The sequence below is a fragment of the Papio anubis genome, chromosome 8 (genome assembly GCF_008728515.1).
Source record: "Papio anubis isolate 15944 chromosome 8, Panubis1.0, whole genome shotgun sequence".
NCBI lineage: Eukaryota > Metazoa > Chordata > Mammalia > Primates > Cercopithecidae > Papio > Papio anubis.
The window spans coordinates 102,678,618-102,706,357 of NC_044983.1; the positions used below are offsets into that span (position 1 = coordinate 102,678,618).

General features: G+C 35.8%; 1 protein-coding gene across 3 annotated transcripts in view; it reads right to left on the reverse strand.

Moving 5' to 3' along the window:
• The window catches only part of ANGPT1 (angiopoietin 1), a 298,250-nt gene that overhangs the window by 114,808 nt on the left and 155,702 nt on the right, over positions 1–27,740 (reverse strand). For 2 of the 3 annotated variants that reach the window (XM_003903066.5, XM_017962224.3), the window contains exons 3-4: positions 20,556–20,677; positions 6,468–6,700 (exon numbers count right to left, since the gene is read on the reverse strand). In XM_003903066.5, the coding sequence (XP_003903115.3) occupies positions 6,468–6,700; positions 20,556–20,677 (355 nt within the window). The remainder of the gene's footprint in view (positions 1–6,467; positions 6,701–20,555; positions 20,678–27,740) is intronic. The other variant, XM_009213479.3, reaches the window with a different exon arrangement.

The window sequence follows — 27,740 nt, forward strand, 5'->3', positions numbered from 1 at the left end:
AAGTTTCTTGAATGCAAGTATATAATGATTTCTGTTCTTACTTCCTCTCACTCATTTTAGTCTTTGAGATATGCAACTGAGCCATGTAGCATACCAAACCTCTGCATATAGAAGGTTCACTTTTTAAAAATTTGACTGTCACGCTTACTTGCCACTGAAAAGAACATCTTTCATAACTGTCTTTTTTTTTTTTTTTAAACCTTCCCAAAACACTGTTCATTACTGTTTTTCACATGAAGTCTATGTTTTTCTTTTGGTCTCTTTTTTTGAATCTGTCCCTTAAAAACTTCAAATTTTTCTGTCTTTGATTTTACACTGTCATTATCTCATACAATGCACTCATAACTATATGTAAATGCTCTCAAATTGTACACAAATGTGTGCCCGTATCCTTGCATTTTGGGGTTGGGGTAAGTGGAAAGGAAAAAATAGCATAGTTTGCATCAGGTTTCCTGATGGATCTGTGACCCCCACGTGAATAAGAGCCATTGCTTTATATGCACTTTCTATGATTTTACCTCTTATCTCCTCTGAGAACACATAATTGTTCTCCTTCTAGAATCCGATTTATCTGCCTGCCCGACTCTGTCCCACAGGCAACTCAGTCAAAATGTCCCAAACTAAAACTCACTATTTTTTCCCTGCCAACCTATTTCTTCTCCCATGTTGCTGGTTTTAAAGAATGTGATGAATGCACCCTCAGTTGTTTAACCTAGAAATGTGCAATTGGTATTAGATTCGACTTCTAGGAAGTCATTATTTCTTGCTGATTCTAATTTTTCTATTTTTAAAAATTTCTTCCACTTACTTTTCCATTTACCCCTGTTTAATATGGACCTTATTATTTCTTTCCTAGAAATGACTTTGAAATTCTGACAAAAATAATCAACGCTACCTTCCCTGTCCAACATGGTGCAGTGTGTAATGTACGGTATTCAGAACAAGACTCTGGGATCAAATCTCAGCTTGCTCGCTTGCTAGCAGTACAATATTTAAGCACTATTCACCTCTCTGTACTTAGCTTATCTTTCATATAGAGTTGGTAATAGCACCTATCATACAGTGTTGTTACCGGAATTAAATAAACTAATATATGCAAAAGTCTCAGAAGACTGGCTTGTGTTAAGTATTTGCTGATATTATAATAATGGTAAAAGCATCCATCTGGTCCCCTGCTCCAGGCTTCTCAGCTTTCCAGTATGTTTTTCCTACATTGTCACTGGGGAAATTTTTTCTAAAATGCAAATATCACGATTATTCTTATATATTGACAATGACTGCTCATTGATTTTAGAGAAAAAATGTGGCCTTTTTGGTCTCCATCAGTTCCTCTCTCTAAACTCATTTTAAGACTTAGGCTACAGCCCGCTCCCATGACTTCTGGAAAATATACATGCTGCTTGTACTCTCTGGTGTGTCCTTCACTTTCTTCATTTTTTAGATGTAACTATCATCTCCCCATTAGAACAAGCTTGCTTATGTTTTAATCCTAGATCAACGATTTCCAGCTTTGTAACTTTGGGCAAATTCTCAAATTCTCTGTGGAGGTTATAAAATGATGCTAGACATGGTAACTCCCTCATGTTGCTGTTGTAAGGGCTAACACATGTAAAGCCTAAGCAAACTAGAATCATAATAAAGATTCAGTAAAATCCCCAAGAAAACTCTAGTGATGCTGGATTCTGCACTTATCCTTCTGTTCCTGCCATGATTTTAATATTTCTCTGTGAGCTTTGCTGGGGTCCAGGCACCAAAGGCTCACTTCTAGCAAAGAATTCTGAAAAATAATTGTTTACTTGTTTCTCTCCTATAAAACCCTAGGTTCCTTAAAGCCACAGGATGAAATACATCTTTTGTTTTTCCTAGTGGTCTGAGCAATATTTGACACATTATAGAAAGTTACCAAATATTTGTTAAATAAAAATGAATAAATATCATTTCCCCAGAACAGAACAGTTGCTGCAGAACTGTTTTGAATGAATGGATACATTTATGAACCACATCTTGCTACAGCAGAAATGAGCTTCAAGCTGATTTGGGCAGTGTGAGACAATCAGACTGTGTAAGTTTATAATACAGTTTAAATACTATTTAAAAAATTTTTATTTTCCTTTTTCCTTTATTTCTTTTTTAACAGACTTTGTCAATAAATTCCCAATTATATAATATAGTTGCCCCATATATGTTCCACATGTGATATTTTAATCACCACTGTATATAGATAACCAGTGAATTTTTTTTTTTTTTTTTTTTGAGATAGAGTCTCACTCTGTTGCCCAGGCTGGAGTGCAGTGGCCCTTGATCTCAGCTTGCCAACCTTTGTCTGGGACGGCAGTCTCCTGCCTCAGCCTCCTGAGTAGCTGGGATTACAGGCATGTGCCACCATGCCTGGCTAATTTCTGTATTTTTAGTAGAGATGGGGTTTCACCATATTGGCCAAGCTGGTCTTGAACTTCTGACCTCAAGTGATCCACCCTCCTTGGCCTCCCAAAGTACTAGGATTACAGGCATGAGCCACCGCGCCTGGCCAACTAGTGATTTTTTAATAGTCACAGTAACTGATTATTCTCCCCTGAAAGATTCAAAACCTTGTTTGTATGCCATTATTAGTGTAAACTATTTAATTCCAGCAACTATTTAAGTTTGGTAATTTCGAATTGCCAAAAACATGAAGCAATCAGCTGAGTTTTGACATTGTGATAACATTGAGGGCAATATTTCTTTAGTGGCTAATGTTTCTAAGAATAAATGTGGCCCAATGTTTGCAGATGAAGGTTAGACAAAAATAAATGTGTTACTCAGAAGCTTTACAAAATGGATGCAATTCAGTTTGAATTGACTATTTGCCTAAGACACCACTACTGTCTATTAGGAACAAGAAGAGGAAAATTTGCAGAATTATTTCAGAGAATGTGTTTATTAGTTGTTCTTACTTAAAAGTATCTCACAACATCAGATGTGTTAGTAGAAAAAGTGCTGTGAAACTAAACGAAAGTACTCTCTTAATGCAAAGACAGATTTACTGTTTCTGGATCAAACAAATGTTTGGAAAAAAAGTACATTTCTAGCCAACACTTCCTAGGAATTCTTTATCATATAACTTTAATGCATTATAGGCACTTTAGAAGGCATTAAAATAAAGATAACTACTATTATTTTAATATTCACTATGAGTTAACACAGAAGCTATGTGTTTTATACTACCCTTTTTAAATTTTTCAACATTTAAAAAATTAATTAATTCATTTACTTGTTTATGTATGTATTTATTCTAGGCCCTCTATTTCTTTTTTAAATTTAAATTTTATTTTTATTGACAAATAACTGTATATGTTTATGGAGTAAAACGTGATGTTTTGGTACATGTATACACTGCAGAATGATCAAGCTAATTAACATATCCATTACCTCACATACTTGTCATTTCTTTGTGGTGAGAACATTTACAAACCACTTTTTTGGCAATTTTGAACTACATAATTGACAAATAAAATTTGCATATATTTATGTTGCACTACACACCCACCGGGTAAATATTATGATCCCATTTTAGAGATCAGAAAATGGAGGTCAAAAAAGCTGCCTGGATGGCAGTCGACACTCAAACACTCCGGGGCATTCTATTTAAACATTTTCTGCAAAAGAAGTTTTGCTTATAAAGCACATAATGAATGTACTTAACGGAATCTTGTCCATTGAAGGAGAAAGAAGAAACTAAAGTTTAATGAATCAACTGTGTCTTCAGCAATGTGACCTTTGCTTGTATATTGAGCATCAAATGTAATTCTTTCCCTATTGTGGTGAAATAGACAGAATTCTCCTGACTTTATACATGATGAGACAGCTTCATAAAGGTTAAACTAGTTGCCAGTGACAGGGGAAGCTCATTAACTTTTTTTATCTTGCTTTGCAGTATTATATTCAGGCTGTCTCTACAAATTAGTTGGTCAGATTGAAACCAGAAGACCTTTAGGGTGAATTAAAATGGTTGGCTTTTTGGATGATGACACAGCTCGTGTTTTTGAAGATCTTGTAGAACATCTATATTTGAGTTTTAAAATATACATTTTAGAATATTTGATGCATTTATTGTGGTATACTTATTTTAAAATATTTGCATATATATAAATTTATAAGTAAAATATTTACATATAATCCTTCAATAAATAATAAATTTATATGATATATAAATTTTGGTCATAAAACAAAGAAAGGCTTTACCCATGTGTTTTAGAATTTGAATAAAAGTTCATTTTAATAACTGATATTTAATCTAGTATTATGCTATTAGCCATTTAAAATTTTGAATTCACCATAGCCAAACACTATGGCTCCAGTGAAAATAAAGATATGCAGACAATGAAAATCTTCATAAAAATCTTATGAGAGCCACTTTCCATTTTTGTGTCTCTTATGATTTCTAAAATAACGAAATATTTAGTTAGAATACTTCACAGTAAGATTTTAAAAAAAGAGATTAACAAGAAGCAAATAAAATCTATGATCATGACAGCTCAGAACCCATTGGAAAATTAGGCAATTCCCTTAAATTAAGATGGCAAATCCTGTAGTTAAATCAGGATTCATCTTAGAGTGTTGTCATTAAAAAGAAAAGATATCTAGAGGCCTGGGATATTTAGACCAATTCAGTTTCTATGATTATTATTTCTATTTTTTTGATATACTACATCATAGAATAGACACCGTTACTTTATTCACTTCCTGAATGGCTATTAAGGGTCTATCCTCATTTTTCAAAAAAAAATGTTTCTTAAATTGAACAGATGTTTGCTTCCCTGATATTGCACCCAAAGTTCAAACCCAGCCAGAATATTTACTTTTAAAGTCACACCCTCTTCCTCTAAAAGCTTAAAGACACATTTATTAGGCAAATACTCAGAAAAGAAGTTAAATTATGATAAGTACGCAGACATATGAGCTCTGTGAGAATCACTAGGGCTTGACATCTCTAAAATCATGAAATAAAAGCCACTATTCCACTCCATGTGCTTTAAGTCTCAGGATGATAAGAAAAATGTGTTTTCAATCTTTCCCAAAATGTATTCAGTTCAATATGAGAATAGATATATCTCGTATTAATACTTAATTTTTAAATACTCATGAGCTCTATTAAAATTCTCTGGCAAAATACTACCATGCTTTCCTTCCAGTGGACTCTAACTCAAGATTTTGGCAGGGTCTGACTGATTAGCAGGCTTTTCCCTTCCCAATCACATTACTGAGCACACCCAAATGGAGCTCCGGGAACTCACTGTTTAAAAAAATTTTGCTTTACAAAGTATATTAAAGGCTTGTTTAGACTATCTAAAGGAGATATAACTCAAGGTAATGAAGTGTAATAGAGAAATGTGAAATGTCTTTAAAACAAAATCACTTAATATGGAGTTATCTTCCCTATTCATAGCTATACACGAAAGTATGAAATTGAACAAATTTGTCACATAGCTCAAATCCACTTTTAAATAAAGGAACCTCCCCATGTGTATGTTGCATATGCTCACTGAACCACTTCATGAATGGTCACATAAGCCACAGCTTAATAACAACAACTTTCAGATATAAGTGGTGTTCTCTTTCACTCATCACCATTTACAATTCCATCTTCATTCAGAGAAAGGCTGATTAGAGAAATACAGAAGATGACTTCAAGTTCCAAACTTTGAAGAGCTCTACTGAGGCTCACTAAAGGTTCTGCTTGAAGGAAACAGGTGCAAGCAGAGGCATTCATTCGATAATTGTTAGGTGGATGGATGGATAGACAGATGTATGCCTTCTAAAGAATGACAGACTTGTAGATGTTCCCAAAGGTTAAATGGCTTCAGACATTCTAGTGGTATCAAAAATTTGTATCTCCACTGTCACAATGACACCCCAGAATTAATGTATCCTGCACAGGACTAAGCACAAGTGATCTTAATAAATAATTTTGATAACAATAATCCTGCCTCACTCATAATACTTGTTACAAATAGTCTGTCTGATTTTCTCTGCAACCCACAATTTCCTACCCCATTCCCTTTAAAAGGAAATAATAAATATTAGCTTAAAAATGGAAATCCTCCTGAAACTCTCCCAGCACGATGAACTAATTTTTAACATTGGCTCATCTCTGTCCTATACATAGTTAAGTGTCTAACACCATAATACCAATTATTTATTCACGACAGTATCACAGATTTTATCTAAGGTTAAAAAGACAAAGAAAGAAGAAATTAGAGCACTCTTTCAGAAAGACATTGTGGATTCACAAATTTCAGCTTATGAATCATTCTCTAGGTAGCAATGTGAGAAAATTATCAACATAAATTCATAAATGATTCTAACCGTAAAGTTCTTCTGCTGCTTTTTATACAGCAATCAATGCACTGTAGAAAGCTATACTGAGTATTTACTTGCTCAAAGGAAATAAAATATTAACAATACCAGAGTGAGGAAGACATTCTTACCACCTTCTTTAGTGCAAAGGTTGACAAGGTTGTGGACTGTGTCCATCAGCTCCAGTTGCTGCTTCTGAAGGACACTATTGTTGGTGGTAGCTCTGTTTAATTGTTTTTCCAGCTCCTGGATTATATATGTTTGACGAGTAACCAAGTCTTGAAGGTTTTCTTTCTCTTCTTTTAAGGTGTCCAACTCTTCCTTGTGTTTTCCTTCCATTTCTAAGATTTTATGTTCTAATAAACTACAAGGAAGTGAAAATAAAACTTAGATTTGAAAAAATGTTATACAAAAAAAGCCTTATAATTCAACTGGTTCCTGAATTTATTTAAGATGAAAAATTTTAATCAGGTGTTTCACTGTAAAAATATTTTTTAGTGAGAGACTTAAGAATATATATTCTTTAGAATAGGAGTTTTATATATATAACATGTCAAATAAAAAATTATTAAACCAGATATTGTCAGAGTAATGTTAGATTTTAACTGTGATTTAGTTTCTTGGTTTCCTTGGGTATATCTTATATCCAAGGTAGCTAACTTACACCCGAAGAGCTATACTCTAAAGAAGTTATAGTATAATTTCACTAAGGAAATGGGCCTAAGAGGAAACAGAATAGTTCAGGAAAAAAATAAACAACATGTAGAAACTACTTTTTATTCACTTTGCTATATTCATTTGGGGTTTTCAAAACATTAACATTGTTTAAATTTCACAATAGTTCTATGGGATCAAGAATAGTATATTGACAATCTGAAAAATCGGAAATAAAGGGAAAAATATGAATCAGAAACACAAAGATTTATGTACAATGACATTAAGACAGAAAAAAACTCTTATTTTGAAACTGTTGAAAATAATATTTTTAATCATTTTCAGGATATTAGAAAATGCTCAAAATATAATGTTAGGTGAAAAAAGAAAAAACAGCAATATACATTCTCAATCACACACACATACAAAAAGAAAACTATATTGACACAGAAACCACAGGAGCCAAAAGTAATCCATCTAAAGTCACAATGAATTCTTGTGATTTTTGATAACTTGTCCTGTATCATAACCACTAGCTTCCTTTATTTCTCTGCTCAAGCTTCAGGATGACACTACAGGTCCCCACGTTACTGTATAAATGGTAACAAAAGGAAGACTCCATTGGGCTGATGGTACGGTCTTCAGAAAGGAGTTGGGATGCTTTGCTCAGTGTGTTGCAATCTTTAACTGAGGCCCTTCCTTCTCCCTGAGCTCTTTACAGGATATTCCCCTGGTATACTGCACATTAAAGATGATAGAGAAAGCAGAAGCATTCTTGGAGCCTAGCAACTGAATGGAATAAAAAGCATTAACATTTTATGGAGTGTCTAATATACTAGTATTCCTCAGGGAAAAGGCTTACTCAGTTTTCTCAGCTCTGTTTTCAGAAGGTTCAACCCGTCCTTAGTTTACAAGGTGTTATTAAAACGCCACATACCAGAATGGGCACTTAATTTACCTTGGAGAAATACAGCACTGAATCATTCCTTTCAAAAAGGGGACACTAGGGAGTGTTTTAGATTCAATAGCTAAATTATAAAATGGAGCATGTTCGAAGAGCCAAATCTTCCAACACCAGGTACTGGGGAACAAATTGTAACATCTGATTGTCCTTTACACAGATTAAGAAGTGCGGGCCCAAGGGTTAAATGGCATAAAAGACTGTGAGGGAATGGAGAGAAGTCCATGTGGCAGAAGCTGTGCCATCCTGGCAGATGTCAGAAACCTTGTGGATGGGGTGAATATGGCAGAGCATGTTAGATAGTGATGATGATGTCAATCATACTAGTCATGATACCTCTCATTTATGACACGGTTGCTGTGTGTCAGGTACTGTTTTTTGTTTTTTTGTTTTTGAGATGGAGTCTTGCTCTGTCGTCCAGGCTGGAGTGCAGTGGCGTGATCTCCACTCACTGCAAATTCCACCTCCCGGGTTCACGCCATTCTCCTGCCTCAGCTTCCAGAGTAGCTGGGACTACAGGCACCCACCACCACGCCTGGCTGATTCTTTGTATTTTTAGTAGCGACAGGATTTCGCTGTGTTAGCCAGTATAGTCTCGATCTCCTGACCTCGTGATCCGCCCAAAGTGCTGGGATTACAGGCGTGAGCCACCGCACCCGGCCGGTGTCAGGTACTGTTTTAAGTAGTTGTTATGAGTTCAATTATGGCCTGCCCATGTTTGCCCCCAAACAACAACAACAACAAAATTGTGTTGAAGTCCCAACCTCCAGGAACTAAAGAATGTGGACTTATTTAGAAACAGAGTCGTTGCAAATGTAATTAGTTAAGATGAGGTCATCCTGGAGGAGGATGAGCTTCTAATCCACTATGGTTGGTATCCTTATAAAAAGGGAAAATGTTGAGAGACAGATCAGATGTGCGCAGAGGGGAAAGGTTGTGTAAAGATTGGAGTAATGCTGCCTCAAGCCAAGGAACTACAGGCAGGTGGGAGAGAGGCCTGGAACGGGAGCCTTCCCTAGCGCCTTCAGAGGGAGCCTAGCTCTGCAGGCACCTTGATCCTTGATCTGGGACTTTCAGTCTTCAGAATATTCAGAGAATATATTTCCATTGTTTAAAAGAAGAGGAAGAAGAAAAAGAAGTGTAGCCAGAACTACTCCTGGGCATTCCAAATCTTTGCCAACAAACTTGTACTCCAAGAATATGGCAGGAAAGCTGCCTGTGAAGTCAAGACCAAAAAAAATACCTGGAGGCTTCTAAGACTGTACTAATTTATAATACCTTTAGTAGTGTGCACAGATTCACACAGGAAAGTTTCTCATTGGGACCCATTAGCAGAAACTGTGTGACTTCTGCAGCAGAAGAAAAGTCCCATTTCTTTTTTGAATTGCTTTCTTTCTACCGACACCAAGAAAGGAGCCCTGCCTTGTACTGATCATAAAGTAAACCCAATTTAGATAGAGTTTGAGTACAGTAATATAGGGAAACTGTGATGATCACTTATTTTTTTTTAATTCTTTTGGAAATGAAAAACTTAGGCAAGGAAAGCAGCTGAAGATGAAAAACGACATCTGTAAGGGGTAGGTATGAATCATCTTCTTTTACCATATATTTTTTCTTTGCTACTAACTTTTTGTTGGAGAAGTTCGTGGTAAAACACAAACAACAAAAAACTTCTCCATTGTCTTTATTGGTTAAAAGTTTCATCCCAACTACTGGTTAAGTGATTAGTGTACTTGCTGTAGGCGTCAAAGGAGATCTTCTCTGTGCCCAATTAATTTTTGGCCTTCAGAACTGTGAATTAACCACAACCAGTGTCTTAGCTCATTCTCTGTTTACTTTTTATTTACTTTTCTTGCTACTCCTGGGGTAATGATCAGAGGCAAGATGCCCATAATTTAGAGTTGCTAACTTATAAGAAAATTGTCTTTTAAATTCACAGGCATTATAGTCTACTAGTGAGAAAACTTAGCATTACCTATTAAACTGACAAGCATGTATATATCAAAATTTGAAAGTTATAGTCACATAATACTGGATAAAATTTCTGAATTGCCATTTTGTCCTTGAAATAAGATGAGCACTGGCCTTTCAGTTTTCCTAATCAGTAGGTAACATTTTTGTTTGGAAAATATCATGTTATAGTTATAGTTTGTATTTATTAGTTGCTAAGTGCCAATAATTCTGTAAAATATAAAATGGCACTATTCCTACTGTAAGGTTTATTTTTAGAGAATAAAAACCTCAAATGAAAATGCAGAAGCTATAAGAAACTTCTGTTTCAAACATAATACTTTTTAAAAAAATTTTTGCATCGGTGTTTTTCTACTGTTTATTTTTGATGTATTCCTTGTTCAAGAGGACATATGTGCAGAGATGGCTACTATCTGAGATGCCAGTAAGGGAGGTGGGCTTGTTTCATTTGTTTTGTTTTTCAGGATCATTTGGAAAGAGCTGAGGATGGAAAGTTGATCAAAGAAATCCTGGTACCAAAGGAAACAATTCTGAACCCTGGCTTATGGAAAAGATCTGCTTTTCTGAGTAAAAGGAATAGATAATATATATAATATATAACATAACGTACATTAGCATGTTAGACAGAACATTAATTTTCATAATTCATCAAACAACCTTTAATGCTCCCTTACTAGAAGGTATCAGAAGATACCAATTTAGTTTGGCATCTTAGAATAGACAGTACATGCAACGTGAAAAAGAGACTGTCCATGAAACTAAGAAGCCTAATCTACATCACAGACATTCCAAAGGATTTGGAAACCCAAGTAATATGCATAACAACTACAAGCAAATTGGAAACATATTACTTTGTTTCTCTAATGGCTGGTCTTACCAGTTAATTATCTCTTCTCCTCATTTTCTCATCACATTTCTTCACTCGGAGTGCCCTTAATAACATTTGTACTTCAGTAATTATCTACTAACTTTATTTATTAGGGACATTTTTCATATTAATGACAACTTTTTAGACTTCTTCAGGCAAGAGTGATCTCTTCTTGACCCTTCCGTTTCTTTTGACTACATTCATCCCTTTTTTCATCTTCTCTTCATATTTGGCTTCCAAAAGACTGCTGTCTTCTCTTTGATTCCTCCCATCTATTGGCTAGTATCTACTTTGGAAGTCAGCCCTTCCTTGCCATTACTTCCAAAATGGTTTCAATGCAAACCTCACTTACCAGAAAACTCTATATACCATCTCTACTTATTATCTTATTCTTGTAACACACCATTGTAGTTATGTTACATTTTAAAACCTTTACCTCCTTTTATTCTTAAAGCAATATAGTAACATAGACTGAGCAGATGTTACACACCCTCATGAATAGGTACGAATCAAATGTTTTCTTCAAAATCATGCAGATATTAAGTGCCAGAATCAGGATAAAAAGCCATGTCTTCTAAGTTGTTAGACTGGAAATCTACTCAAGACATCCCACGCTGTCTCAATGAACATCCTATAGTCTCATCTCTTTAACTTAATACACTGTAATCTCTTCCTATTTCTTTTATTCATCATGTTATACCAGGAACCAAGGCACTACCTTCACATCTCTTTGGTATTTGCTGCTTTCTATTTAGTTATTCTGGGAGCTTATCTTTCACAATATTTGAACCTGTTTATCTTTCCCACATATAAAAACAGAATTACTTTGTCAAGCCAATTTTTAACATCTGGACTAGAATTTTCTTAAATACTACCCTGTCTTAACACCTCTTCCATTACAGTTATTTGTTAATTTTAATTTTATTTTTAATATGCTACTCGTATTTCATTTTGTACCCTGAAGCCTATCATTGATTCTTCATTATTTTTCTTATCCAGGTCCGTTGGGAGGGACTACTTCAGCCAGCATGGAGATCTTTATATAGAGAGGTTGATCTGAAGGACAACATTGCAGCCCCAGTGTCCTAAAGTTAGGTAGTCAAAGTAGTCAGATTTTCCCTAATGACAGTCTCAGCTGCACGTTTAGCTTAGGTTTGCATTTTAAACAGAAAACCTGGATGGTAACTGAACACCAGTGCACTGTTGCCTAGAGCATATTCAGTATATTTTTTCAAGCAAAATAAGAATTTCATTATTAAGATTTAGGGAAGCCTATATTAAACAAACAGTTTTTATTAGGATGCATCTTTTAGGATTAGGGTTCCATGGAACAACGCTTTATGAAACCATGCACCTAAATTTATGCAAATTGAGCTAGAAATCCAAGGAGAGAGTTTCTCACAGAGGTCTCAGGACTTCCTGTTTCCCATCTTTCTGGAAACACTTTGAGAAGAGACATGCATAGAATTCTGGCACTTAGCTTCTATTTGAGGCAGAGGTGAACTTTAATGAATAAAATAAACAAAATAATCTGTGCCCTGAACTTTAGTAAAAGGTTCTAAATGAGTGTACACCAAGTCCTATTTGAAGTTTTTGGTAGACTGCCCCATACCCCTATTTTACACTGCCGTCTCCAACATCTTATTGGAAATATTTCAAATCATTGAACATATCTTGAAACTTTCACAGAAAAGGATATCCCTTTCAAATTGTTTCCCACAATAGAGTTCTTAACATAGCAGCCAATGAATTCACAGTGGTGACAGTTGCCTAAGCTCTATGAGTGTAAATATAGCTCTTCAAACAAGGAGGAAGATGTTGAAAATATAGAAACCTCATTTTTATCTGTCTGAACCTACTTACAGATGTTTCAATATTTTCCACTATTTTCAATATGTATAGTGTCAACATGTGTTGCAAATATGGGTTTGTAAAGAGTGACTTTTCTCCCCATTTAAATACACACAGATTTAGTTCAGGTTAAAGTTATACTTTACATGTCTAATTGGAACACAATATGTTTTCTCTCAATGTTTGAAATCATATTTGTTTGGAAATTCAAATTTGGAGCAGAAGCATATACTATAAGTAAATATTAACAAATCAATGTAAAGTTTGGGGTGAAGAAGAATAAGCTAAATGTGTTATAGAAACCAGCATCTAAGAAGAAAAAAGATTGATACATTTCATAACACAGAGATGTAATGCTTCCATTAAAAAATAAGTTGAACAATAAACAATAAACTAGAGAAACTTTTGTAACATATATTACAAAGTTTTACTATCCATTAAAGAGCTCATATGAGTTAACTTAAAAAAGGATAAACAATATAATAGAAAAAATGTTAAACATACATAAATAGGCAAGTATGTAGTCATAGAAAAAGAAATCTAGTCACAGAATAAATGCAAATGGTTAATACACATAAAAACATGCACAACTTAACTTCTCAAGGAGCCTAGATTAATTAGATGGCTAGCAAAGTTTTGGGAAATTAGAAAGCCCCAGCACTCTTAGGGAGAAGGTAAAATTTGAAGATAACTTGTGAATATCTATATAAAATTTAAATCATCACCTCAACAATTATAGTCTCGATAAATTATATATTTATTAACATAATACTTATAATAGGTTATAAATTATAGTGGATCTATAAAAATAGATTGCTACTCATTCTTGAAAATAAATGAGGTATATCTGTATATGGTTATATGCATAATATATATACAACAAATTATTATAAAATAAACAGTAGAAAAAACCCAACGCTAAAATAATCTATACATATACGCACATGTCATATAAACAAGTACGTGTGTATGTGTGCAATTACGTATAAGTGTATGCCTGTGTAAACACACACATAAATAGGCACACTCTATATACACACATATGTTAGTATGTTTATAGAAAACATCTGGAAGAGTAAGCACTGAACTTAATCTCTTAATGATGATTCTCTGCTAGCAGGTGGTATGGTGTAGGGGTGTGGAATTAGGGGAAATTTGACTTACAACTGTATATGCATGTATATAATTTAACATACATGTATATACATCATGTTTGTCTTACTTGTTTTTATTTATCACAGAAATGGAGGAAACAGTCATAAGTCTAGAATGGCCTGTGCAAATGCTATCTTTTAAAGGTGGGCTGAATTAGTGAACCTCATAGTATACAATAGTAACATTGAGTGCCATGCAATGGGCTTTTGGCAATGCAGAATAGTGGTGTAAACACAATCTCTATTTTATTCATGTTAAAAACAATAAATGGAATAACAATACTTAATGTGAACAATATGATTTGTCTTTTCCACTAAAAGTATTTTTATTAGGGGTGTGTGTGTGTGAGTTTCTGTGTGAGTATGGATAAATGGCATTTGTTGGGTTAGAGCTATTGGGACATTTCCCAGTTCCTTATTCATTTAACATTCAAAATGCATTTAATACTAAATAGGCTTATGTGTAGCAAATTGTGCCCAGGAGCAGGAAGACAATGAAAATAAAACACATTCTCTGTGTCCTAGAAGGTCACAGCATAATAATATGGATACAGATAAATAAACATGCACACACACAAACATACATATATTATAATGTGATCAGCTAAGTGAAATTATGGGGAGAAAACAGGTACAGTGCTATCACATAGGTTGTAATGAGCAAATCTATCTGGTAGAGCCAGAGATGGATTGTTAGAGAAGCTGACACATGCAATGAGTTTCCAAGGATAAAGAGAAATTTGTGAGTTGAATAAGGAATGTCAGGCAAACATCAGATATGTCTGAAATAACATCATGTGTTCAGTGCCGTACTAACAACTAACATGATTAAACACTGCTGCTCATGTCAGGCACTGTTCTCATAGATTTATACACATTAACTCAACCTTCACATTAACTTCATACAGTATAATTATTGTCATTGTTATGTTACAAATCAGGAAACCAAAACACACAGAATCTATGTAAGCTGCACAAAGTCACACAAATAATATGTGACTGAGTCGATTATCACAGGAATCAAGGAAAAGTGAAACCAGGCAGTCTGGCCTCAGAGCTCAAGCTCTTAACTATTAGGATGTATCCTCTAAAAAATAAGATTATTGGAAGTAAGTTGAAAAGGTAAGATTGTAATGATCATGGACTGTATCCTGTGCTAAAGAACTTGAACTTTCTTCTATCAGTTATAGAGAATCGTCATGTTGTTGAGAGAGAAAAATAGTCTGACTTGCATTTTAGAAAGAAGACTTTGGCACAGCTTCTGGATAAGGACTAGAGTGGCACATAGCTTAAAACACAGAGGTCATTGCAATGGCCTAGACAAGAACTCATGGCAGCTTAACCTATGACATAGTCAGTGGGAATGGAAAGGATGGGATGGATCAGAAAAATATTTAGAAGATGCAATTGATAGCATCAACAGTGAGTAGTGAATTGTGGGGGATTAGGGAAAGAGAAGAATTAAGATGATCCTTAGATTTCCAATTTGATCAGAATTGTATTTCATGCCAAGATACTATGGTTATTGTAATTTAAAAAAAGGAAAATGTTATATGCTATTAAATATTATTTTAAAAATTAACAGGGGAAAAAAGGTAACATTCTAGTCTGTAGGTGTTGTATTTACAAGAAAAAGACTAGAATAATATAAATTCAAAAAGTCACCTTTTTTATCCTTGTTATAAACAACTAACATAATTCAGCCTAGCTTAATGTTAGAAGTTAGCAAGTTACTTCAGCATTTTGTAAATAACTTATCAAATGAAAGATAGCTTTAATTTAAAAGACTATGATTTCACTTTTCATTTCTTTAGGCTTATTAAATATCAAACATCAATACTGTATTTTATTACAATAATTAGTAAGGCATAATTTGGTATCTTGAAGTTGCACATGCTTCAATCACTTAAAATTAATTAACTTAATAACTTCCCATAACTCCAGCTAGAAGATAGATGAGCATGTCAAATAAGTTCAGTGAATTCCCAAGGTAAAATAAATAGTTTATATCTTCTGCTCTAATATTAGAAGGACTAAATAATGACCTATACAGTGACAGGCCAAAAACAACTGGTCTACCCCTTTCTTCAAATGAATATTTGTTTGCTTTAAGAGAATAACTTGACAACTACATCAATCATACTTGAGTCCTCATCATGTTGCAAAAATATTTTTATAATAATTAAGGCAGAGAATCATCATGAACTTGAACCCTAATTTTGCCACATCCTTAGCTGTTTGGTCATAAGCAACTTACTTGATTTCTGTGAGCCTCAGGGCTTTTTTTAAGTGTAAAATAGAAATAATAATACATACTTTGCAGGATTGGTTGGCAGATTGGAAATAGTAAGTTAAAGCACCTGGCACAGAGGTTTGCTTGTAGTAGTAGCTAGGTGGCAGCTAGTATTGCTCAAACTATGTAGGAATGGCCATCGTATGTCTCGTTTCAGTTCACTCTGAATGGTCTTACGGAAGACTTCCTTAATCTTCCCTCTGCATATTCAGCACAATCAAGAAAGCCCATGTACTCCGTCTTTGTATACATGGAGTGTTGATTTCCCTTCCTGTATACCCTGGTGAGGCAGAAGGGCTCCTTCTGTAATATTCTTTTGCCTGACTGTGTTTCCACCTTGCAAAATGTTGGGGTTAAGTCAGAGATGGGCAGGTGCTGGGAAAACTGGCCATTGACCAAACCTTTCGACTAACAGTCCCAGTCTCATACTTGGTTCAACTGAAAGAAACTGCATTAGGTCATCATATTCTGTACACCTCTTTCCACTGTTTTAGAAAGCAGTAGGAAACATACTGGAGGAAACTAGTGAAAGTTTACATTTTGTGTCCTACTTTGTGCTCATATCACTCCCTTTGTGGGGAAGGTAAAATATTAATGTTTTGCATTTACTTAGGTTCTTGGTTATGTAATTCCAATTATATGGGTGAGTTACAGATTCCTTACTCCCAAGAATTATTTCTTTGAGGTAAGAAACAAAACCAGGTTTTAAGATTCGGGTAGCATCCAACAAAAGAAAAACATATTGCCTAAAGAGAACAAACTGGAAGCTTTTTAGAATGACTCCCTCTGGACTGTTAGGAAAACAAACAGCAGAGCAAATGTTGCTAATCCTGTTTCTGCTTTGTGCTTCTGGCCATGTAGGGGATAGAGAAGTCAATCTAATGAGGCCAAAAATCCGTTTCCAATCCTACAAGTGATGCATTTAATTTGTCAGGATGTAAATCAGCAGGACCTCTCAGCATGTTTGTGTAGTATAATCCTAACCATAAAATATTCCTCCTCATTTTGCCAAAGTGGTGGTGGACCTTCCTAAGGGCCAGCTCACTGACTTGGCGGCTGAAGTCCCATCTTACTCAAAGCTGGTAAGTCCCACACCCAGACACAACCCCTGACATTCCTTGGGGAGGAAGCAAAGCTTAATTTAGATAATCCCCCCTGCAAAGTGTATTAGCTGATCCAAACCAGACCTGACCAACTAAAGGCATGTTGTTGCTGCATTTCAGAGATGCCTTAATGTAGAAATAGCTTCTTGATGCATTTGGAGGATTAAGATTCATATAAGGAATAACTAGTGATAATCGATAAACTATTTTTTTTTAAAACATAAACAGCTTCATGCTTGACTTTGAACCTCTCTCCACTTAAATAGGAGGAGCACATTTCTTTGTTGCAACAGAAATTGCCTGGCAGAGCTCCTCTAATTCCATTGCACATATGAAAATACACAATAACAATAAACAGAATAGGGATAGTATGCTATGTATCACAAATGGGTATTTTTTATTTGCATAAACTTATCTTTTTTTAAAGTTGTTTGTGGAAGACTATGTCTAATTTAAGAACAAATGTTCTGCCAACACTCCATCACACACATTAGGCCCTTAGACAAGAAGATAGACAGATAACTATAGAGATACAGCAATACCAGGAGGTATAGCAATTGATAGAAAAATACCCCAGAACCACATGTAAGATGATGCCATACTTGAGGGTTCCACTGTCAAAGAAGAGATGTGGAATGCAAGTAAAAGATGCATGCAAGTTTTTGTCTGTATGAGCACAGAACTGAATTTCCAATTAAAACCTACATCTCTGAATTTGTAGTAAAAAACCTGTATTACTAGAGAAAGAAATAGCTATAATCCTGAAAAAGTTAACATCAGCAATAAATAATGTGATTTACAGATGTAAGAAAACCTGAGGTTTCTGTTGAAATTACAATTTAATGAGGGGGGAACAGTTCATCAGCAGAAGGCACAAATATGTTTGGGATCAGAAGTCAGATTCCTTTGAGATACTGAAGTGCATGGAGAAGCCCCTTCTACCTGACCCAGAGTGGAGCTCTTTTGAGACCTTGCACCCTAACTCACTTTTAATGATAGAGCAGAGAGAGCAACTTTTAAGCAGTTTGCCTTTAAAATATAATATTTCATAGTGAAAATTCTATAGTAGGAAATGATACCAGATGCTGCATAAAAACCATGATGGGAAGACAAGAAAATCTGAAATGGTCCAGAATTAAGGTAGAAAGGATACATTTTTAAGAAAGAGAGAAAGAGAAGGGAAACGAAAGAAGGAAGGAAGCAAGGAAGGAAGGAAGGAAGGAAAAATGTGAGAAGGAGGGAAGGAAAGAGAAAGAGACAGAGTACCTGAGTACAAGTGGTGCATAAAGATGGCATTTGTTTTTGCAGTGAGGGAGGAGACTTTTCAGGCCTCCCAGTTTATATTACGCTATCTCAGGCCTCCCAGTTTATATTACGGTATCACGACAACTCAAGGGTCAGATACAGACAAAGACATAATATGCAAATCAGTAGGGAAGAACTAAAGAATGTAAATTCATGCGGGCAACTCTTTCAGAAATAAATCAGGCGGTAACATAACTACTGAGAGATAGATTCAAATGACCTTAGGTTATACTAGTAAAATGAAATACACAGTTACTAAGAATATTAGAGAATATTTTATTAATGTAAAATGGTATCTATCTCCAAAGAAGTCGGACTTCCAGACTGTGTGTAAGGCATGACAGAACTTTTTGTGAAAATAATATTTATATATAACATGAAGCAAAATAGCCAGCTCTTTCTTTATGATAAAGCTGTGGTTTTTAATTTTCCTCTGTGTTTTTTTTTGTCCTTATCCTATAATAAATGTGCTATTTGTATAATTATAAAAGCAAACAACAACTCAGAAAAATAAGGGGAAATTGTCATTGTTTTACTTATCCATGATTCCTGGACAAAGTGTTCACAAATAGCATTTTGAAATATGACTGTAAATGTGGTTCACTTTTGGTGACAAAATTAAACCATAAAGGGGTGATCCTAGATTAAGGGATGGTTAAAGTATACTTGTTACATACATGTATAAGTCTGGTTACTGTGAAATTGCAGGGTAATAAATGGTATATTTCAACAGGATTGTTAACTCTAGAACATTTAATCATGCAATCAGGGCCAAGTCCTGTCAGGTTTCTTTGTAGTTATACAGTTAACCCCATGTCACAGTGCAAGGATAAATAAACGTAACACTTAGAAATACAAGTCATGCAGCATGAGTGATCCCTTTCAGATTCTAAACCAACAGCCAGGTTTATATTTTTCAGGCAGAAGTTTAATTGTAATTGTTGACATTATGCTCTATTTTTAGCATGAAGTTGGGAAATTCTTTTAGTTTGTAGATAGTATGAAAAGGCCATGTGTTATAATGGAAATATGAGGACTAGCAGCAAAGACACCTAAATTACATTCCAATTTCTGCCACTAGCAAGCTGTATGACCCTGGACAAGTCACTCCCTTCCACTGGGTCTCTGTTCCCTCACTTGTAAAGAACAGAACTAGCAGTCCTCTTAGGTGCCTTCCTGGTGTGGAATATAAAGGGAACTCTAGTGCCACCAATTCAATGGCATTTAACCAGTTTCTATCAATACAGTGGCCTTTACCTCAATATTATGCATAGGAACTGAACCTTCGTCAAGTTATCCAGATACCCAGAAGAAATTTCAATTTAATGCAAGAAACTTGTCCTAAGGAAGTCAATGTTTTGAATTGTTCATCATCAATGTTAATGACTTCAAAATAATAGTCTTTCACTATCCCAGCTCTCAAGATGTCTAAGTTCCAATTCAATCAACTGAAATGATTCATAATTTATAAAACAAGATGGTGTGATAACATCTATAAAGCTAAACAAAGACATTTACTATGTCCAAGGTAAATAGCTATAAATGAAAACTAAAAACCCAAACCCTTGATCAGCTTTATAGGTAAATTATTTTCTAGAAAAAATATACATTTTCCTTCTCTCTAGTGCTATATTTCTGAATTCAGCAACTCTGTAGCTTTGTAAAAGCCTAAGAATTGGGGGATTGAGCAGGAATTTAAGAGGCTCTATTCTCTGTTGTTACAGGTTTTGATTATGCTGAAAATGTCAATATTTTGTCACTGAATTTAGTCATAGAATCAAATTTTTGTAGATATGTTGAGATTTGAACTACTAACCATTAGAGAAATTAATGTTAAAAGTTATAAAAAGCAAATATTTCAGGAGTATCAGCAACAGTATTATTACTGACATACTAGCTGTATTTACCTTAAGCTCTCCTTTCTTTCTATATTAATATTAATTTGGCTCTATATTTCATTTTTAAACCACCTCAACCGTATTTGTTTAAGAGTTGGCAGAGAGGTGAAGGATATAAATAAGTACACACAGAAACATTTTTGGAATAAAGCAATCCTCACCTGTTTTTTTCATGAATCTTCAAGATTTCATTTGTCTGTTGAAGAAGTTGCTTCTCTAGCTTATAGGTTGATAATGAATTCTCCAGCAGCTGTATCTCAAGTCGAGAAGTTTGATTTAGTACCTTAAGATAAAAGATGAAAATATTTCAAACTTCAATCACAAATCAATGAACTTTTTTAAGTTTTATTTTGTCTTTAAATAATATTTCTTCAAGAATAATTAAACAAATGGTTTACATTCTACCAACTAATGTTTGACATGCCTTTCAGATATTATTTTGGCTTGAGATTGAAATTGCAATTTAGGACATTTGTGTCCTAAAACCCTAGGATATTCTCCTGTGCTAGTTGCTTCATATAGCTTATCTCCAATATCTGTAAGTGCAAGGTTGGTATTAAGTACAAGGTCTTAGATGTTGTGGATAATTAAGAGTAACTAATAGGCATGTAAAAGATACCTGTCTTGATGCATCACCTGACAAAAAACAATTAGAAATGTGCAAAAATCTCTTGACATAGTTTAGAAAAACTCATTATCACACATTTACAGAATGCCTATCACACTAGGTCATGCTAGCCCTTCTGGATATCATGACCACCTGTTGAAGGAGAAATTGTTATCATCACTTTACAAATGAGAAACCTGAGCTTCAGAGAGAAGCCCAAGTTCACACAGGAGACAAGGAAAGAGGGGGGTTTCAAACCCAGGTAGTTTTATTCTGATTCTGCTGCTCTGCAAAGAAAATTAAGGAGAGGGTGAGTCAAACCATTCTGAGGAAACGAAATGACCCAGAACCCAGATTGTATGAGAGACAGATTGTTCTCATCCTTTCAACTTCACTACTACTACTCTGGTGGTCCTCTAGAAACTGTGAAGGCTCAATTCATCTTGAATCACAATGACCCATGTGTCTAGCTGGGCCTTCTTATGACATAAGTCTGTGAGCTGTGCACCCAAACCTATCATTCTCCAAGCAAAGAATGCACACTCCAGTCCTAGCAGATGCCTTCAAACTGTGTCAATGCCCTGTTCCTGACTGTGTCTTGTCCCTCTCTCTCTTTCCACCTTAAAGGAGGTATAAAAGGAAATAAAGAAGATAAATTAATTTAAAAAGCTCCTCACATTATTTGAAACATTTTTAAACTACCACATCTTTCCTAAAACTACTTATTTAAAAGGACCTGGAAATACTTCTGCCAGGTCAATATCAATGTAAATTTCTTCTACAAACGATGCCATTACAGCCGTCCTCCTCTGTAGCATCTCTAAATCTAGGATTATATCAGATGCACACAGAAAGTCTGTTCAACATATACCAACAGGGCCGGGTGTGGTGGCTTATGCCTGTACTTCCAACACTTTGGGAGGCTGTAGCAGGTGGCTTGCTTGAGCTCAGGAGTTCAAGACCAGCCTGGGCAATATGGCAAAACCCCATCTCTACAAAAACATACAAAAATTAACTGGGCATGGTGGTGCGTGCCTGTAGTCCCAGCTACTTGGGAGACTGAGGCAGGAGGATCACTTGAACCTGGCAGGCAGAGTTTGCAGTGAGCCATAATTATGCCACTCTACTATAGCCTGGGTGACAGAGTGAAACCCTATCTCAAAATAAAATATAAAATAAAATAAAAAGGAAAATACACCTATAGGCCCTGGGCTTGACTTGGGCTATGGAAGTTTACAGGAGCAGGGGATATATCTGAAGGGAGCAAGGCAGGAACTAGCCTGAGGTGAGAGAGGCAAATGCCTCAGTTGCAAAACTTAAAGGGGTGCCAGAAATCTCAGTATCAAGATAAGTAATATTTTAATGTAACATTTTTAAAATTTTACAATTAATGCAAGAAATTGACATTTAACAGAATATCAATTTAAAATAAAGACAGCATCTGATTCTGCACATGCCTGATTTGGTCTGAGGTGGTCTCTAGCCCTGCAAGGGGTGGAACAGGAGGGCGAGGAGGGGATGGGGCAGAGAATGGTGAGATGGAGCATTTATACTCTAAAAAAAGTTTAAACTGCTATGACTCATGTATACAGTCATTAGTAAGGATCTGAAAGCCAGTCTAAAATGTATTGCTACTAATTATATCATGTTTGTGAAGGGTTTCAGTGTTTTAAAAAACGTTCTTTTCTATTCTGTATTATTTCATTTCAAAACAAACAGAATTTGAAGGTACAGTTGAGAGTAGCTCAGAGGGGATACATGGTAGAGAATATAAATTTTGGAGATACACAAGATACAACTTTCAACTATTAAACATATTATTGTCCAAGTATGATTTTATTTTTTATTGAATGACAATTTATAAAATAATGAAATAGGGAATGAAACACTTGTATGTTTTGGTGACATTTAGAACAGTGCTTGGCACAGAGACAACACTCAGTATTTGTTTATGGATACTCAATATTTGTTTATGAGGTACATTATCTCACTAAATCAAGCATATCATATGTAGTTAAATAAAATCGATTTTCTTTCTTATTCACCATACTCTCTGATCACACTTCCTGACATTCTCAGACACCAAAATTTTTAATTTCCAGAAGGCAGTAAGTATTCTCCTCCATGTCCATTGAGAACAAAATGGAACCATTCATAATTGAAAATGAAGCTGCCCATATCTCAGTCTGGAGACCACTACAGTTCCCAGTTTGTCTTCCTGCTCCTACTTGCCCCAGCTCAAGTCCATTTTTCACACAGTAACCAGAGGGATCTTTTTGAACACATACAACAGATCATGCAATCTCCTTTGCAACATGCTAATGGCTTCCTTTTGCAATTAGAATGAATTCCAAAGTCCTCAGCCTGGCCTGAAAAGACCCATGTGATCAGAACCCCGTTCACTTCTTGTTTATCATGCTCTAGCCACATAGTCTTCTTTCTGCCACCTTGGTCAAGTTCATTCCAATCTTGGAAGCTTTGCACTTGCAGTTTCCTCTGCTTGGCATGCCCACCGCTTCCCAGATGCATGGCTGATTTCTTCTCATCATCTTAGTCTCTTTCTGGCCACCTTCTTTATAGTAATACCTTCCTCACCCTTCATCACATCATCTTATTTAATTTTCTTTACAGAATCATCACTGTTGAAAACTATCACGTCTGTTCACTCATTTGCTGTCTTTCTGCCCCTCCTAGGATGTCAGTTTCACAGAGGCAGGAAGGCTCATCTGGACTCCCCTAAGCCTCCAGACCCCTCTGGGGTCCAGCACACTGCAGTGCTCATGGCTGAGTTAGATGACATTCTGGGCAATGGACAGTGAGCTGTCTTTCAGGCTTGGGTCATGGTCACAGAAAGGGTAACAGGGCCTACATGAATATCAAGTTAGACTTCAGTGATGACAGTCTAAATCTAGAGCAGCATCTGAATATGGGAAAAGGAAGGGGTACAATATCAGAAGTCCAGGCTAAATGCCAATCTAAAGATCAGGGCAGTTTAGAGTACAAATACCAATCCCTCCTCTTGTTTCCCCATCACCTTGACCCTATTGCTGCTTTATTTCAACTCTCTCCACTGACGTATTAAACTAGGTCTGAAGTGGGCAGCCAAGAGAATTGCATAGCAAACTATGATAAATTGACCACTTTCTTGCCATGCGTCTATGGAATTTGCTGCTTAGCAATAATCGAAGTGTTCCATTAAAATGACAAAAGACATTTCCTTCTTAGCCTAAACACATTCCAAAAGCACATCTTTGGGGGAAAAAAGGAAAATTTTTAAATAAAGAAGAAGAAAGAAAAGGAGTAAAGCATATGTGAAACATGCCCCTCAAGGAACAATTTCAAAGATTAAATTTTCCAAAATATACCTAAGAGTAAGAGAGACATAAAACCTGAAATTGAGGATTTATGGGCCACAGAATTTTAGTTCTTTCTTTAACAAAAAAAGAGTAAACATTTAAAAATAAAAAGTATTAGTTTCCCAGAGAAAGTGAGCCGGAAAATTTCACCCAGCTCTCTTTAATACTTTCAAGAGTGCTTCTGATACTTTAAATTAATATTAATGCTAAAAGTCAGAGACTGAGGTAGAAAGAAAAATCTTTTTTTTAGAGACAGTGTCTCACTCTGTTGCCCAGGCTGGAGTGCAGTGGCATGACCACACTCACTGTAGCCTCTTCGGTTCTGGTGAGGTGTGCCCAGCAATTTTTTACATATATGTTTTTTTGTAAAGACAGGGCTCTGCCATGTTGCCCAGGCTGGTCTTGAACTCCTGGGTTCAAGCAATCTGCCCACCTCAGCCTCCTAACATGCTGGGATTATAGGCATGAGCCAGTGTACCCGGCCAAAAATCTCTTTCAATGACTCATTAGCTTTGAAATAGGCCCTGTTTTCGGAGTTATGTTTCCTTTTGCTTTAGTTATATTTTTCCAAAGAAAAATCCGTAACATAAAGTATAATGCCTTGGCAATTAATTCTAACAGAAGAATGAAGGTTGATACATGCAGAAGGAATGATAGAGTTAGAAAATCAGCATTTTGCAAAATGATTGAAGTAATTTACTTGGTTAATAATGGGCAATGTGATAAAGTATTACCCTACAGGTTATCTGTTAATGTCCTAGGGAAAAGTGAACTATTGAGATGCGGTGATATGGAGGTTATGACCCTAACCAAGTTAAAGAACAGCATGACTAAGGGAGTAGCAATCTGGCGTGTGTGTCTCCTGAAGAGATGCAATAGGAAGTGACCAGTAATTCCACAGAACACCCCTGCCACAATATTCCATTCAATCTGAACAAGTATTTAGACTCAACTTTCAGTTTAGAGAAACCATAGGGGATTGAAGGGTAAATTAAAGGTCATAATAAAGAAATATTCAGACAAATGCAGAACATGAGATGATTTACAAAACAACCCAGTTTCTTATGTCAATATCAGGCAAAAAAAAAGGGGGAAGACTGCTTCAAATTTAAATGGACTCTTAAATCTTGAAAAACAAAACTGTTATAAAAGTTTTAGTGGAAAGATGAGAAAATATGAATGTAGAAATCAGATAATCTTAGGGAATTATTGTTCATCTTAGTTGTGATGTAATATATAATTAATATTATATAGCTATTACATAATATTCTCTATTTATATTATATATAAATATATTTTATTTATAATAGTAATACCCTCATTATATATGTATATATTTATAATATAATAATATAACCCTACATTATCTTTATAATATAATAACCACCTCATTTGGTTACAGAGTTTGATAGAGAGAGTACTTACATTACAGACACAGAATTGTGGGTAGAAATAAATCTCCCAATACAGCTAACGCTCAGTAGAGTCAGAATGCAACTGGATAGTCTATCTCCAGAGTCTGGGTTGTTACCCACAGGCTTATCATGCAGCTGTAAATAAGCAGCTTCCCTCTGGTTAGTGACACCCTCTAGTCCCTAACAACTACTACCAAAATGCTTTCTTTCAAGTAACCATGAGGTCCTCTGCTTGTTGCGGCTGATGGCATCCAACTCTCTCTCCCTGCCCCTGCCCCCAAATTAGCACCACGAGTAAGGAAGGTGTCCAAATTTCTTATGCTTCCCAGAGTACGGAAAAGAAAAATAAACAAAAAACCCCAAAAAACAAAAAACCATTCACTCAATGTTCTTAGTTGGGTCAGACATCTTTGCAGTAGACTGCTTCTGTTCAAAGTCCTCTTCTGATCCATCAGCTATTTGTGGGTGCCTATTACCATCAACACACAAGCCTCAGCATATTGTCCTCAGGCTTGGCAACATTGGGCTGAAACCTGCAGAGATTAAGGGACTAAAACTTAGTTTTATTCACAAGTATTTATTGAGAGCCTATGCACCAGTCCTGTTCTAAATCCTGTCGATAGAGCAGTGAACAAGAACAAAACAAAACAAAAAAACCCCGCTTCTTAGGAATTTACATCCTAGTGCAGGAGTTGGTCAGATTTTTCTGTAAAGGCCGAGATAGTAAACATCTTAGGCTTGGTGGGCCAAATAGTCTCTGGTATAACAATTTAGCTGTGCCATTTTAGTGAAATAGCAGCCACAGACAACATATAAATATATGAGTGCAGCTGTGTCCAATAAAACTATCTACAAAATAAGATGGCTGGTCAAATTTGACCTGTGGGCCATAGGATGCTGAGCCCCCTCCTAGTGGCTTATCAAACACTTTTCCTAAACCTTGTAAGAAAATTAATTACAAGACATTTTGCTTAAATGACCCACTAAAAAATTTGTTTCATCATTTCCATTAAACCAAAATTAAAAGTGTATTCAACTGTTTCTCATCAAGACAAAGAGATATAGCAGCTCAACTTTGAGAGCTGCCCTTTGAGAGTGGATATAAGAAGAAATCTGCTTATGCCTAAAGATTCGTGGTCATTGAGCAAACTGTTTCTGAACTGCCTAATACACACACACACACACACACACACACACACACACACACAAGTATATATATATTTAAAGATAGGGTCTTGCTCTGTCAACCATGCTGGAGTGCAGTGGTGTGATCATAGCTCACTGCAACTTTGAACTTCCTAGGCTCAAGGGATCCTCCAGCCTTAGCCCCCTGAGTAACTAGGCTACAGGCATGCATTACTATGCCTGTCTTTTTTATTTTTATTTTTATTTTTTAGAGATAGGATCTTGCTATGTTGCCCAGGTTGCTGTCAAACTCCTGGGCTCAAATCATTTTTCCATCTGTCTGTCCCCTACAGTGCTGGGATTTTAGGTGTGGGCCTCCATACCTGGCTTGCCTTATATTTCTAATGAGTGCTATTGAGGTACAAACAGCACATGTGATCATTTGTGATGTCTGAAAGGATGATTAAATGGGATTAAACATGCAGGAAATATATTAGGGGAAATGCCCATGAGGAAAAATTGGGAGGAAGCCAGAGGAGATTTGGAGAGGCTTCAGACTGGGATGCCGGTCTAACTGCAGGAAAGAGGAGAGGGAAGGAAGAAGACTTGGGTGGAAGTCTTATCCCTCAAGGCAGCCATGCAACAGTTCCAGCAGGCTGATGAAGAGCCCCTAGCCAAAGTCATGTGACAGTGGACTTGTACAGCTCCCAGGAGCAGGCCTACATATCCCTGCCACAATGAGTGGAAGTGACTGCTGGAAACTGTGGTCTCTGCACCAACACAGCAATGGATTTCAGGGCACAGCCATTGGTGAGCAGTGGTCAATTATACTTCCCACAGTAG